At 40.7% G+C, this 15,505-nt stretch overlaps 1 protein-coding gene across 2 annotated transcripts in view; it reads right to left on the minus strand.

The window, feature by feature from the left end:
- Positions 1-1,031: 1,031 nt before the first annotated feature.
- The window catches only part of TTC28 (tetratricopeptide repeat domain 28), a 611,240-nt gene continuing 596,766 nt past the window's right edge, over positions 1,032-15,505 (minus strand). For both annotated transcript variants that reach the window (XM_044275399.1, XM_044275400.1), the window contains 3 exons: positions 11,388-11,514; positions 6,995-7,102; positions 1,032-6,209 (listed from right to left, as the gene is read on the minus strand). In XM_044275399.1, the coding sequence (XP_044131334.1) occupies positions 4,630-6,209; positions 6,995-7,102; positions 11,388-11,514 (1,815 nt within the window). In that variant the 3' untranslated portion in view covers positions 1,032-4,629. The remainder of the gene's footprint in view (positions 6,210-6,994; positions 7,103-11,387; positions 11,515-15,505) is intronic.

Below are 15,505 nucleotides of genomic sequence, written 5' to 3' on the forward strand. Positions count from 1 at the left end.
TTTACTATTTTATAGATTGGAAGTCAGTTTTTAAGAACGGGCTTCATATGTCCAAAGCAACCCACAAAACCTGGAAAATATAGCACCATCTGCTAACACAGAATTAATAAGAAACCCTAAGGCCATGTTCACATGAAACAATCAGAGGTGCAATATGTAGCAGACATATGAAGCTGACCCTCAGGTGGTAGCCTGGGATATAGCATTATGAATGGAAGCCACAATGCGAGTGTGAACAGAGCCTAAACTGTGCAATTGTTCATAATTATCATAATAGCTGGGAAAATGGAGTAACATGCTGCGGTGCTCTGTGTATGCAAGTTATCACTTTTACATTTCCTGGACATGGGGGAGAGATAGAGCAATGAGACTGTAAAACTGCACAGGACTGAAGGCCAAATACTTTCATACAGGTAACCGAAAACTCTGGTAATGATAGATTTCTCACGGCCAAGTGCGGACACAATCGCACTGAATAGGCCCAGCATTATTGTTCACATATGCCCTAGTTCCCAACCTGTTGTACATTGTAACCCACATTCAACTTTAATTACTGGTCAGAAGCCATATCCTACTCAGAATGAATATATGGGAATATGAGAGCCCTACGTTTGGTAGAAGAGAGGTGAAGCCACTTTAGGGTCGGGACAGCTGTTGAGTGACTACAGATTGCGGTGTAGCAGGGCTGCCATAGGAATGATGCAACGCGCACATTTGCTGCAACCGTAATCTAATCAATCGGCAGCTCTGCTACATCAGAACTGTATTATCTGGGCATTTGTCCTATTTATGTGAACGATCGGCCCCTGGAAATCCAGTCATGCTTCCTCTCCCATCAGGTGTGCATTGTGATGGCAGAGATGAGAACATAGGTTAAATTAGGAATGATGAGATAGGATTTTCTAATCACTTTATTTGGATCTTGATAATGACTTCATACTGCCAGGTAGAGGAGACTGCAGCACCGTAGAAAAAGACAGGTATGGCTTCAACAATGTTTGAGCATTGGACCAGGTATATGACACATCATATATAGTTTCATGCTTTAATAAACACAGATCACAAAGAAATAGGCCAAATGCCTCTGCAGTTTCAATAAAAAATATGAAATACTTTTTACAAGTTACATATTATATAAAAAGTTTAGTGCTGCCCGGGAAAAAACACTGTTTAATTTACAAAACCAAAGTAGATCAGACACACAGATACAAGGAGCGCAGGTTGTTGGGGCTATCCCACAGGATGCTTCATTTTCTAGGAAGGAAAGTTCTCTTTACCCAAAGTAAAGATCATCTAGACAGTAACGTCATGAAACCCACCAATACACAAACACAGATGTAATTCAAGGGCTCAGTTCACAAAACGTGCATGCAGCTTCCTAACAAGGGTCTATGTACAGGTTCTTGGGTTCCACTAAACCATGGAAATATCTGCAAACGAGTCTATCGAGGGCCCCAATTCTTCTCAAACCTTTTGCATAGGGATATGTGGCGATAACAGTGTCAGGCTTGTAGCTACAAAGTACAAATACAAAAGTGGCTCTGTAAACTCATCGGCGGCTAAAATATTCAAGGAAAGCAGGGTTCTTGTATTCGAGTTTTGGTATTCTATCTCAGGGGTAGGCAGCTTGTGGCAGAACTAGGGGTCACATAATGCTGAAACGTGTGGTTCTACACTGTTTGACTGCTTTATGTCCTAAGGCAATTAGCGGGTTTTACACATTTCTGCAAGAATTAAAAAAATGAGACCTAAAACCACTGGACTGTGAAAGTGGCAAATGTATGTACTGACAGAGGGAAAACTCCTTGGCTGTGATCAGTGGTATAGTGAGTCTGCTAGATCATCATAAAGTGCATTTATTCTAAGTACATGATACCCAATATTCCAGCCAGGGCTCCACCTTACAGCTCTATTTTCTCATCGTTTTTTTTTTCTTTTCATTAAAATTTTCATTATTTTAGGGGTAACCATCCTGCCTAAGCTGTGAATAGTAGTTCAGAGATATTCTTTACAGTAGCTGCTTAGGCACAAAGAACATGAGAAAATAACATTTACTAAGACCAGCTTTTTAAGCTGGTTTTAGTTTCCCCCTTGCACTGCCTTAAGATTTGTCTAATTTATGATGAGACATGTGCCTTGTCATAAATTAGGCACATTCATGGCAGTCCTTGCGCCTGGTGAAAAGACTGCTCCAGCCCCTGGCTGGCTTAGTTTTTCACCACCATTTACACCTGTTAGTAAATTTGCCATGGCCGCATGGCCCCTCACATGCCCCCGTTTGCTGCCCATCCTGGCGTGAAAGGGGTTGTGCAACTAAATATTGTCGCACGGCCATTTAAAAAGGGACTTGCAACTATTTATTTTTTTTTTATTTTTTTTTTTTTATAAAATACTTACAAGTCCCTTCATAAATGACCTTCATTGACTTTTATGGGAGAATGTTGTAGGCACTCTCTGCAGAGGAAAGGACGATGAGCTGTCCCCATTACCTATTGTCAGAGGTGGATCCTATGTTATCTGCCTCCAATTTTATAAGAGGTGTTATCTTTAACTGTAATCCTGTCATGATAACTAGCTGACTGCTGAGAAGTGATTTCTACAGAATAGGAAGTGTCAGCCTATAATGAGGCTCAGTGGTCAAAGTGAAAACTATAAGGTAGCAGGAATATTATTTAAATATAGTAAGTGACATGGAATGTTATAAAACACCCCAAAAATAAATAATGTATAACATGAAAACTTGAAATAAAATAAAGGTTACTCACCACTCCTGTTCCAACACTTACTAGGTTCCCACTCTGCTCCATAGCTTAGTCTCAACAAGCAGAACAAGTCTGCTCAATCAGAACAATGGGGACCTGGTAAGCTTCAGCACTGGAGCAGCTGGGTATCAGTGAGGGTATGTTTCCGTCTTTTACTTTTTGAACCCACTCTTAGCCCTTTCTCATAAATTTTCCACCTATGGACAACTCTTCCAACACGGATTTGCTGCAGTGTTTGTCATTTAAACCCAAATGAAATCACAAAACATTTAGGAGGAGATTTATCATGTAGTTTGTGCTAGAAAAGTGGCATTAAATAAATCGCTAACTGTGTGTTTGCAACTTTTTAAATGCAACTTTTTTTTAAATACTCGCAAGAGGCTTTTTTACTCCCCCTTTATATATATTTGTCTGTATTACATTGGTGTGCAGTTTGGCCTAACTTGTTGTCTAGTGACCACACAGATACACTGGGGCAGATTTAATCTTGTCTAAAAGGTTGACAACATAATTTAGACTCTCTAAAGAAGCTCCAATCTAATCACACATACCTTTCCAAGAATGTGGCCCTGCTGTGAAAGGAGAGCACGCCATGCCTACGCAGCTTTTTCCATTCATTGCTATTGGACTTGGGCTCAGGTATTTTTGGAAGTCCCATAGCAAAGAATAGCATACTACACATGCACAGTTTTTTCTTGACAGCATGCTTGCTTTGTTATTTTGTGAAGTACCATAGCAGTGAATGGACAAAGCCACGCATGCATGGCATGCTCTCCATTCACAGTGGGGTGGCATTCTTACATAGGAGCAGGTCCTATAGGTGGGACTCAGGCATTTATCTCTATAACGTAAATATCCAGATAGGACAACCCCTTAGCTACAGTACGTAGGCCGTACCCTTATAGTTATGTTCATACCTGCAGTTACTGGGCATTGTATAGGTGATCATCTAATCCATATTGACATCAGACAGAACTGAACAGCTTGATTAGTAGATGACTCCTGTGCTGCTGTGACATACATCTAGTGATAAATAGATGCCAATACTTTGCTTCCCATCCTAAATAACAATGGCTCCTTCCTTATATGGCACTGAAGGCTCATTCTGGTACCTTCTGACTGTAATGGTCCTGTTCACTGATAATTATGATGGTATGTGGACAATGTAAATATGAGTGACTTCTAGTCTATTTTTTGTTATGTACATGTTGATGTTCCTAGCTGTAAATATGACTATATAACAAAATAAGACCTCATTTAGGTCAAGGTATGATGGCAACATCCTACTTATGATATATTAGTGACAGCTGTCTGACAATTATGTGATAGATGATGATATCTTAACTCATATAGTTGATCTGTGCAGGGTATAAAATCTAAAATTCAGGTCATGCACTGAAAAACAATGAGTATAGATATGACCATATAGTCATAACATCCTATAATACAGTGAATTACAATGAGGCTGCCATCCAAACTAGACATAAAACATAACAGCATAGACTAATAAAATGGTCTTGACATTTCAAGTGTCAAAATTTACAAATAAATGTACAAATTTAAGAATTGATTATAGGGATTATAAATAAATAACGGCCTAGGTTTCAGTCCCGTGTTACACAAGGTCTATCGGATACAATTTTATTACCCCTGCTATATGATTATTATTACTAGCGTTATTATAGTCTGTACAAACAGATGGGACGTTAGGTACATTTTCATTAAAATCGTGCCTGTAGAGCTCAATGTTATATCCATGATAACCACTGCTTCACATGTAATATTTTAGTCTTTCAGTTATGAAGGCATTCGGACATAAACAATATATAAATGACAATACAGGCTTAAAAGTTGTATAAAAGACATTTTAACACTTTGAAGAAGGAAAAAATCTTCCAGGTGAAAGGAACCTGTACCCATTTCCAGAGGACAGTTTTAAGTTGCGTATAGAACCAGGCATGTTGATGGATGATGCTGACTGAGTTATGTTTGCTACATTATTGTTTTCTGTATGTTTATGTCCATTTTGAGGATTTTGCTGTGTGACTTCAGCATGCTTTTTCTGAACACATAATTCCTTTAGTTCAAGATTATCCACAGCCTCTTCTTTCTTGTTATGCCGTGGAGACAAGTTTAATAAACTAAGCACGTCCTTCTTTGAAGTCATTGTTCCAGGAGCTCCACGCAGTATTTTGATAGGACCTGATGTATGCTGAGGGTTATTTGTCCAGAACATCTTGAGATTGTGGATGGCCTTCACCTTCTCATCAATTGCAGCAAGTTTTAATTTATCCAGATCAGGTGCATCAGCAGGGCTGGATCGAGCAGATCCAGCAGAGGAGTATGAAAGAGCTGGAGATGAAGTACTTCCTGCTGGAGACTGGTGACCTGAGCTTGGAGATATGTTTCTTGGAGATCTTGAAATGTGGGAGCTATAAGGAGAGCTAGGGTATTTCAGTTTGAAAGGTGAATCTGAACTTGGAGAAGGTTGGTTACTGTGAAGACTTGCACCTTCTTTTAAGGATGAATCAGAATTTGCAGGACTATTGTATCCTGAGCTCACTTTTTGAAGAGAAGAGCTTCTAGTTGGAGGCTTTGGTTTCACAGTAACAGGAGAATGCAACCCCTTCTGAACAGGTCTACTAAAAGCACTTGTTTCTGATGACCTGAACATAGAGCTGCCATTTGGAGTTGAAGCACCATCAGGTGAATGATTCACCCTATTCAAGCTGCCACTTCTTTGAAGACGTTCGACTGCAATTAAATGACTTTGAGTCTCCTCCAAGATTTTTTGTGCAAGCTCCTCGGGATTAAGTTTAGGGTTATTATCTTCTTGAGATTTCACAGTACTGTCTGTTTCAGTACTAGATTGGTCTGATTCTCCAGTATCAGAGCTTGCAAGTTTTCCAACTTTTTGGAAAGGTGAATTTGGACTTGAAATTAGAGCAAGTTTAACTGGTGAATTTGGTGTGCTTATGCTACCTTTAGGATTTACAGACACTTTAATTGTTTCCTGAATATTTTCCTTTCCGAGGCTAGGATCTAGGTTTTCTGAGTATGACAAAAGAGGTTCATTACTTATTATAGAAAACCCATCATACTCTTCTTGCTCCTCTTTGCTTAATGACATCTGGGTCTGCGGGGAAGACTGGCCTCTTGTTGAGCTTCTGAGAGAATAAATATTTTTTGGTCTGTCATGGTCCTGACGCACTTTGTGTTCACCCTCTGCTAAACAGTCTGGCTTAGAGACAAAACTCATTGATGATGCAATAGAACTTAGACTGTATACAGAGATAGCATCTGAAGACATGCTATCTGGACACATTGGAGAGAATGGATGGCCCAGATATCCTTGAGGAATTGGGTTTGAAACCGACTGAGCAGATGCCAGAGATTCAAGCGATGAAGAACTATCAAGGCTAAGGCGTTTTGGAAGCTCAGTGGAATCTGAAATATAGAGAAAGAATACATCAGGACTAAATATACTCCTTACATGTATAATATATTAATGTATTCTAATGCATGGCTTCTCAATCTTTTTGTACAGACGCCTCACCAGACAGAACACGGTGATGCCTGGGCCTGGATCACTGGTTTTAGTCCATGCCAAAATCGTTATAAATTACCTCACATTATATGAATATTATCCCAATATTACAATAAACACTAAAGCATTTTGTCTTGCTAAACGAGAGACTGGTGCAAAAGAACTGTGAAGTACAGTATATAATCACTTTGGTCAATACTGTTTCCCAGGCTATTCTTCATCAACAACTAGAGGATGCCTCACCAAGATCACCAAGGAGGCCCTCATTTGGAGCAGACCTTGCCCCTTTCCATATATTCATATTTCCCTTTCCATGTTTCCATTCATCTTTTCATTCTATTATACTCACCAAGGGTTTATAGTTTACACCCATACAATAAATGCGTCGTAATGCTTCATTATTATTTTCGCAATGATCAGTGATAGATTAGCCCCCTCCCCCAAATCAATTGCACTTTACAGAATAGCTCACACAAAATGTCCAACCCAATATGGTGCACACAGTGGAATAATGATATCATTGAGCCTTTAATTTACTGGAGCATTTTCACATTTATTGAATTATAGCAATAGCCTTATTCATTTTCATGCAGTGCAGCAATATAAATCCCTGAATAGTAATCCAGCCTAATCTTCCTTACATAAGCACAAATGATTGTACATAAACTGCACTCATAAAACTTACCAAAGAGAGCTAAAAGAGACTGTAAAGCAAATTGCATTGTCCTTTTGTTGGCCTGTTTTCCAGTTTTCAGTACGACTTCTTCTTGTCCTACTTCACACAAGTCAAAGCCTAGGAGGAATAAACATGCTACCATTAGGGGGACAGGACTCTGACAGGTTAGATTTCAATTCTCCAACCCTTTGTGTTACTCAATGCAAGTGGCAGCAGAGGTGAATGGATGACATGGATGCTTGGAAAGGACATACCATATTTTTCGCCCTATAAGACGCACTTTTTCCCCTCAAAAGTGGGGGGGAAATTGCACTGCGTCTTATGGGGCGAATGCTGCAATTTTACACTGATAAATCGCTGCACAGCGCGGCCGGCGTGTGTATCAGCGGAAGGGAGGAGGGACTGGGGGCCGGCATCTTGTTTTGTAATGGCAGCGGGGCCCGGTGCAGTTAAACTGTAAATTTATTCATCCAGGTTGTAGTACGGTACTTACTACTAACTTCCATAGCAGGCAGGAGGCCATGCGAGCGGGCAGGAGGCGGCAGCATAACTCACTAAGTCAGGCGCCTGCTCCGCCCACTTTATGAATGAAGCAGGCGGCGCAGGCGCATGACGTAGTGAGTTACGCTTCCGCCTCCCGCCCACTCGCCCGGCCTCCTGCCTGCTATGGAAGTTAGTATTAAGTACTGTACTACAACCTGGATGAATACATTTACAGTTTAACATTGCCTATATGATTACTACAGTGAGCGGAGCCCGGTGTAGTAGAATACAGTGACTGCACCGGGCCCCGCTGCCATTACTAAAACAAGATGCCAACCCCCACCCCTTGTATTGGGGGTCATTCACTACACAGCGACACTGTTATGGGGGGGATCTGTGGATGACACATAGCATAAGATGCTATGTGTCATCCACAGATCCACCCCCATAGCAGTGTCATTCCATCCCCAGATGCCCCAATAATAGTGTCATCCCCAGATGCCCCCATAACTGTGCCATCGCCAGATGCCCCCATAACAGTGCCATTCCCAGATGCCCCCATAACAGTGCCATCCCCAGATGCCCCCATAACAGTGCCATCCCCAGATGCCCTCATAACAGTGCCATCCACAGATGCCCCATAACAGTGTCATCCACAGATGCCCCCATAACAGTGTCATCCACAGATGCCCCCATAACAGTGTCATCCACAGATGCCCCCATAACAGTGCGTCATCCACAGATCCCCATAATAGTGTCATCCACAGACCACCATTAGTTCAAAACCCACCAAAAGCACACCTTTTGGTTAAAAAATAAAACATTTCTTATTTTCCTCCTCAAAAACCTAGGTGCGTCTTATGGGCCGGTCGTCTTATAGTGCGAAAAATACGGGTAAATAAGAATAAATGCAGCACTCCAAGAATAATTCCATCTTTATTCCAATAAATAGTTAAAAAAAGACCCAAAAGGGGTCGAAACTTCTCTACTGTTTTTGGGAATAAAGATGGAAGATTATTTTTGGAGTGTTATGTTTTTATTTTCTTATGGACGATTCTTATTTAGGAACCAGGATTGTTGTCACGTGCACCCATCTATACTTGTAGATAGCCTGATGACATTGAGGACTTGTGCTGCTGGCTTAATTTATTAAGTGGAAAGGATATACAGGCTTTTTAATGGGGAAGTTTGGCTGACACCTGGCAGACATAATATATATTGCACTTACAATAACCTTAAAGTGGTTGTCGGCTTTCCAGTACCGATGACCCATCTTCAGGACAGATCATCAATATCAGATCATCTGGGGTCCAACTCCCGGTACCCCCACGATCAGCTGCTTGAAGAGACAGCAGTGTAACTGAGAATGAAACTGGTATGAGCACCGCGCTGTCTTCACTGTTTACCTGCTCACCTTCGACATTGCAGCAGTAAGCAGTGTTATTACAGCTCCTCTGTCCCATTCACTGAAATGGGAAGGAGCAGTTGTAGTTACACTCTATCCCATTCAAGTTAATGAGACAGAGGAGCTGTAATAACACTGCTTACTGCTGCAATGGCGATGGTGAGCAGGTAAACAGTGAAGAGAGAACTATGTTCTCTTCAAACACCTGATATTGATAACCTCTCACTATACCTGAGGAAAGGTCATAAATATTGGAAACTGGACAACCCCTTAAAGGGGTTCTCCAGTCCCACAATGGCATCTGCCAAAAGTACCCCGAACACTGCATATATTTGACCCATAAACCTGTTTTTCATGTCAGCAATTTCCTTCCCCTGTTCTTAGCAGCACTTCATCCAGGCAGGATGTTTACATGCAGAACTTCCTGTTTTTCATCAGCTTCCTGTTGGATTTTCTAACAAAACCCAGCATGATTTGCTCTGCAATGTTTCTCAGGGCTTACTCTGCCAGTCACATTGTTCCTTCTGCAATAGTCATGCCCTCTACACGTCACCTCTCCATATTAGCTAGGATGAAAAAGCCCTGTGAAATATTACAGGGCAAAGAATGTTAGGTTTGGTTAGAAAACCCAACAGGAATCTAATGAAAACAGGAAGTTCTGCATGTAAAGATCCTGCCTGCATGAAGTGCTGCTAAAAACAGGGGAAGGAAAGTGCTGACATGAAAAACAGGTTTATGGGACAAAAACAGATACATTTATTATGGTAACGCAGAAACCCTTTAAAGGGTCTGTGCAGCCTTTGTTTTAGTGATGTCCTATTCTCACAATAGGTCACCGCTAGCTGATTGGTGGGGGCCCCACGCCTTGCATCCCTTCCTGTCAGCTGTTCAGTGTACCTCAGTTGCTGAAATTTAATGGAGGCAGTGCTGCTGTGATGAGCACTGTTCACAACAAAGTTGACTGTGCTTTGTAGCTCCAGCTCTGGCTTCTGGTGATAGAGCTACACTGAACAGCTGTCAATCAGCTAGTGACGTCTTATCGTGAGGATAGGCCATCACTTAAAAAAAGCTGGACAACCCCTTTTACGTAGGGTGATATTACATTATAAAACTGAAGAAGCATGAGGCGTCTGCATTGTGGCAATGCTATATGTTATTTTAACACTTTTTTTTACAACATCCGCTGTACATGTACGGCGTATGTGGGGTCTTTAAAGATGGTGCCCACTCTGGAGCAGAGCGAGCGTCATAGCCTCAGGGTGCCTACTGCTTCATACAGCAGACACCCGAAGTTAATCGGTGGTAATGATGGCCACGGACCTTTAAACTCCTCAGACGCCATGGGTAAGTGTGACCACAGCGCCTGAGAAGGGTAAAACCCAGAAGCGCGCACTTCTGGGTAAGGAACACCTTCCTCCAGCAGAGATCAGGGAAGAAGTTCCTTTACAGTAATGAGCCTGTACTAGGCTTCCAGGCTCAATACAGTTCAGCAGATGGCAGCACTGAACTGTAATATAGAAATTTCTGTATAGAATAATGGAGAAAATTCCATCTGATGATTGCAAGTTGGGGTCCAATTGGGGACCTAACAAACAGTAAAAAGTAAAAAAGCTTTGGAAAATATAAAACAATAATAAAATATAAAAAATCAAATCACCACTGTCCCCAAAATAAAAATAAACAATTAAAAAATAACACCATGAGTGTGTGCTGTGTGCAAAAACACCAATACTATTAAAATATTTTAAAAAAAGTATGTCATATGCTGAATGGCGTAACGGAAAAATAAATAAAATGGCCAATTCTCCATTTTGTCAACACTTTAGTTCCCAAACAAATTTAATAAAATATTATAAAAAAGTCATACATGCCCCAAAATTGTATTGGCAAAAACTACAGATCGTCCCGCAACTAATGAGCCTTCACAAATCTCTTTAGGCATAACTATAAAAAGTTATAGGAGTCAGAATACGGCGATGAAAAGAAAAAAAATCTTTTTTTCAAAAGTTTTTCTTTTTTTAGTATTAAAACACAAGAAAAACTATACATATGTGTATCGCCATAATCGTACTGATCTAAAGAATGTTACCGCATAGTGAATGCCGTAAAAACGAAACCCATAACACAGTGGCGGAAATGTTTTTTTGTTTTTTTTCAATTCCACCCTATTTGGAATTTTTTTTCCAGCTTCCCACTACATTCTATGCCACATTAAATAGTGGCATTAGAAATTACAACTTGTCCAGCAAAAAACAAGCTCTCATACGGCTAAGTGAACAGAAAAAAACTAAACGCAAAAACGAAAAATCGTTGCATCAGGAAGGTGTTAATGCCCTTTGTATGTTAATGCATTTGTCTATGACCAGCTTTAGCTGTGATAGTAATGGGTGTTTTCCTATTAACATCATTTATCACATATCCACAGGATAGGGTATATTCCTCTAAGTAAAAAATATTTCATTATGTGTACATTATAGTATTTTGTAATAGAAGTAAAAAAAAAAATATATATACCTAAAGCTGCTAAAAATTCATGACACCCAGGCAATCTCCAAAGCTGAACACTGATAGAAACCTGGATGGGCACTGAGGAGAAATCATGGTCTTTTTCTGCCTGCAGCTGAACGAGGACCTGATGCAGCTAAAGGGGAAAAGCACAATTCATTAAACAGCAGTAGTTATCGCTGGTTAAATAACAACTGTCTACAAACAGATAAATAGAATAATTGCACGTTGAACACCTAAATTTGTATTTTTTTCTAGTATGCAGTGTATTGTTTAAACTACAAGATGCACAAGATCAAATGTGACACACAGCTAGAGTCAACTGGCACCCTCCTGAACCCTCCTCAAGACCACCAGAAGGGTACATAACCATCTAACACTCCCAGTGTTAATGCTGAGAGTGTCAGGTATTACATACCAAGCTGAAGCAGGTGCCCTCCTGAGTGGTCACCATCCTCGGGACAGCGACAGGAACTGATGGTATTTTAGGGACATTATTATTACTGGGGACACAATAAGGGGCTTTATTATTGCTAGAGGCACTCTAGGGGGCATTATTAATACTCGGGCACTAAAAGCACAATTATTATTACTGGTGCACTATAGGTGGTATTATTACCCGTATTCTTTTTTCTGCAATATAGTATTTGGGGGCATTGGGGAGCACAGCGGGCACAATATTGGGTGTGATAGCAGAAAGGGAATAAATCAAAGCTGTGAGGAATTTAAGATGTCTGTTAGCCAACCTCTGCAGAGGTGAGACATGGGTGAAATGATTCGTCATGGCAGTCTGGGCCGAATAGGAAAGAGAATGTCTACATCAGAGTAGACATCACTTGATGTAATAGGTATGTACTACTGTATTCTCCTGTATGTTTATTTGTGCTGAAAGACCAGGCAGGATGCTGAAGGTAGGGCTGGCTCGTTGCTGTGGCCTGCGTCTCACTTTCTCAGTCCCCTCCTCCATATCTGAGACAGCTGAAGGAAAAGTAAGAATGCAGTAGCTAGCACTGCCTACCACAGAGGGGCAGCTTTTTTGTACATATTTTGTGCTGCTGGGGCAGTATTTTCTGCTCCACCATGGTATTTGGTTTTGCTAGGCCAGTATATTGTGCTGCACTGTTGTATTTGGTTCTCTTGGAGCAGTATATTGTGCTGCACTAGTTGTTTTTGGTTCTGTTGGAGCAGTATATTGTGTCTCACTGTTGTATTTGGTTCTCTTGGAGCAGTATATTGTGTCTCACTGTTGTATTTGGTTCTCTTGGAGAGGTATATTGTGTCTCACTGTTGTATTTGGTTCTCTTGGAGCAGTATATTGTGTCTCACTGTTGTATTTGGTTCTCTTGGAGAGGTATATTGTGTCTCACTGTTGTATTTGGTTCTCTTGGAGCAGTATATTGTGCTGCACTGTTGTATTTGGTTCTGTTGGAGCAGTATATTGTGTCTCACTGTTGTATTTGGTTCTCTTGGAGCAGTATATTGTGCTGCACTGTTGTATTTGGTTCTCTTGGAGCAGTATTTTGTGCTGCACTGTTGTATTTGGTTCTCTTGGAGCGGTATAATTGTGTCTCACTGTATTTGGTTCTCCTGGAGCAGTATATTGTATCTCACTGTTGTATTTGGTTCTCTTGGAGCGGTATATTGTGTCTCACTGTTGTATTTGGTTCTCCTGGAGCAGTATATTGTATCTCACTGTTGTATTTGGTTCTCTTGGAGCGGTATATTGTGTCTCACTGTTGTATTTGGTTCTCTTGGAGCGGTATATTGTGTCTCACTGTTGTATTCGGTTCTCTTGGAGCAGTATATTGTGTCTCACTGTTGTATTTGGTTCTCTTGGAGCAGTATTTTGTGCTGCACTGTTGTATTTGGTTCTCTTGGAGCAGTATATTGTGCTGCACTGTTGTATTCGGTTCTCTTGGAGCAGTATATTGTGTCTCACTGTATTTGGTTCTCCTGGAGCAGTATATTGTATCTCACTGTTGTATTTGGTTCTCTTGGAGCGGTATATTGTGTCTCACTGTTGTATTCGGTTCTCTTGGAGCAGTATATTGTGTCTCACTGTTGTATTTGGTTCTCTTGGAGCGGTATTTTGTGCTGCACTGTTGTATTTGGTTCTCTTGGAGCAGTATATTGTGCTGCACTGTTGTATTTGGTTCTCTTGGAGCAGTATATTGTGTCTCACTGTATTTGGTTCTCCTGGAGCAGTATATTGTATCTCACTGTTGTATTTGGTTCTCTTGGAGCGGTATATTGTGTCTCACTGTTGTATTAGGTTCTCTTGGAGCAGTATATTGTGTCTCACTGTTGTATTTGGTTCTCTTGGAGCAGTATATTGTGTCTCACTGTTGTATTTGGTTCTCCTGGAGCAGTATATTGTATCTCACTGTTGTGTTTGGTTCTCTTGGAGCGGTATATTGTGCTGCACTGTTGTATTTGGTTCTCCTGGAGCAGTATATTGTGCTGCACTGTTGTATTTGGTTCTCTTGGAGCGGTATATTGTATCTCACTGTTGTATTTGGTTCTCTTGGAGCGGTATATTGTATCTCACTGTTGTATTTGGTTCTCTTGGAGCAGTATATTGTGTCTCACTGTTGTATTTGGTTCTCCTGGAGCAGTATATTGTATCTCACTGTTGTATTTGGTTCTCTTGGAGCGGTATATTGTGCTGCACTGTTGTATTTGGTTCTCCTGGAGCGGTATATTGTGTCTCACTGTTGTATTTGGTTCTCTTGGAGCGGTATATTGTGTCTCACTGTTGTATTTGGTTCTCCTGGAGCAGTATATTGTGCTGCACTGTTGTATTTGGTTCTCTTGGAGCGGTATATTGTATCTCACTGTTGTATTTGGTTCTCTTGGAGCGGTATATTGTATCTCACTGTTGTATTTGGTTCTCTTGGAGCAGTATATTGTGTCTCACTGTTGTATTTGGTTCTCCTGGAGCAGTATATTGTATCTCACTGTTGTATTTGGTTCTCCTGGAGCAGTATATTGTGCTGCACTGTTGTATTTGGTTCTCTTGGAGCAGTATATTGTATCTCACTGTTGTATTTGGTTCTCTTGGAGCGGTATATTGTATCTCACTGTTGTATTTGGTTCTCTTGGAGCAGTATATTGTGTCTCACTGTTGTATTTGGTTCTCCTGGAGCAGTATATTGTATCTCACTGTTGTATTTGGTTCTCCTGGAGCAGTATATTGTGCTGCACTGTTGTATTTGGTTCTCTTGGAGCAGTATATTGTGTCTCACTGTTGTATTTGGTTCTCTTGGAGCGGTATATTGTATCTCACTGTTGTATTTGGTTCTCTTGGAGCAGTATATTGTGTCTCACTGTTGTATTTGGTTCTCCTGGAGCAGTATATTGTATCTCACTGTTGTATTTGGTTCTCCTGGAGCAGTATATTGTGCTGCACTGTTGTATTTGGTTCTCTTGGAGCGGTATATTGTGCTGCACTGTTGTATTTGGTTCTCTTGGAGCGGTATATTGTGTCTCACTGTTGTATTTGGTTCTCTTGGAGCGGTATATTGTATCTCACTGTTGTATTTGGTTCTCTTGGAGCAGTATATTGTGCTGCACTGTTGTATTTAGTTCTCTTGGAGCAGTATATTGTGCTGCACTGTTGTATTTGGTTCTCTTGGAGCAGTATATTGTGCTGCACTGTTGTATTTGGTTCTCTTGGAGCAGTATATTGTGTCTCACTGTTGTATTTGGTTCTCTTGGAGCAGTATTTTGTGTCTCACTGTTGTATTTGGTTCTGTTGGAGCAGTATATTGTGTCTCACTGTTGTATTTGGTTCTGTTGGAGCAGTATATTGTGTCTCACTGTTGTATTTGGTTCTCTTGGAGCAGTATATTGTGTCTCACTGTTGTATTTGGTTCTCTTGGAGCAGTATATTGGGCTAAACTTTGGTATTTGGTTCTGCCGGGGTAGTATTTTGTGTCTCACTGTTGTATTAGGTTCTCTTGGAGCAGTATATTGTGATACACTGCGGTATTTAGTTTTGCTGGGGTGATACTTTGTGCAGCACTATGGAATTACTGACCCAGTCTGTGTTGGTCCCACCTACTTGTTTTGACCCAGCCTACAACATGGTGGTTCTTTAGTTTTTTTTTTCCATGGTCATTTTAAGT

Source organism: Bufo gargarizans, chromosome 1 (assembly GCF_014858855.1).
Source record: "Bufo gargarizans isolate SCDJY-AF-19 chromosome 1, ASM1485885v1, whole genome shotgun sequence".
NCBI classification, from domain to species: Eukaryota; Metazoa; Chordata; class Amphibia; order Anura; family Bufonidae; genus Bufo; species Bufo gargarizans.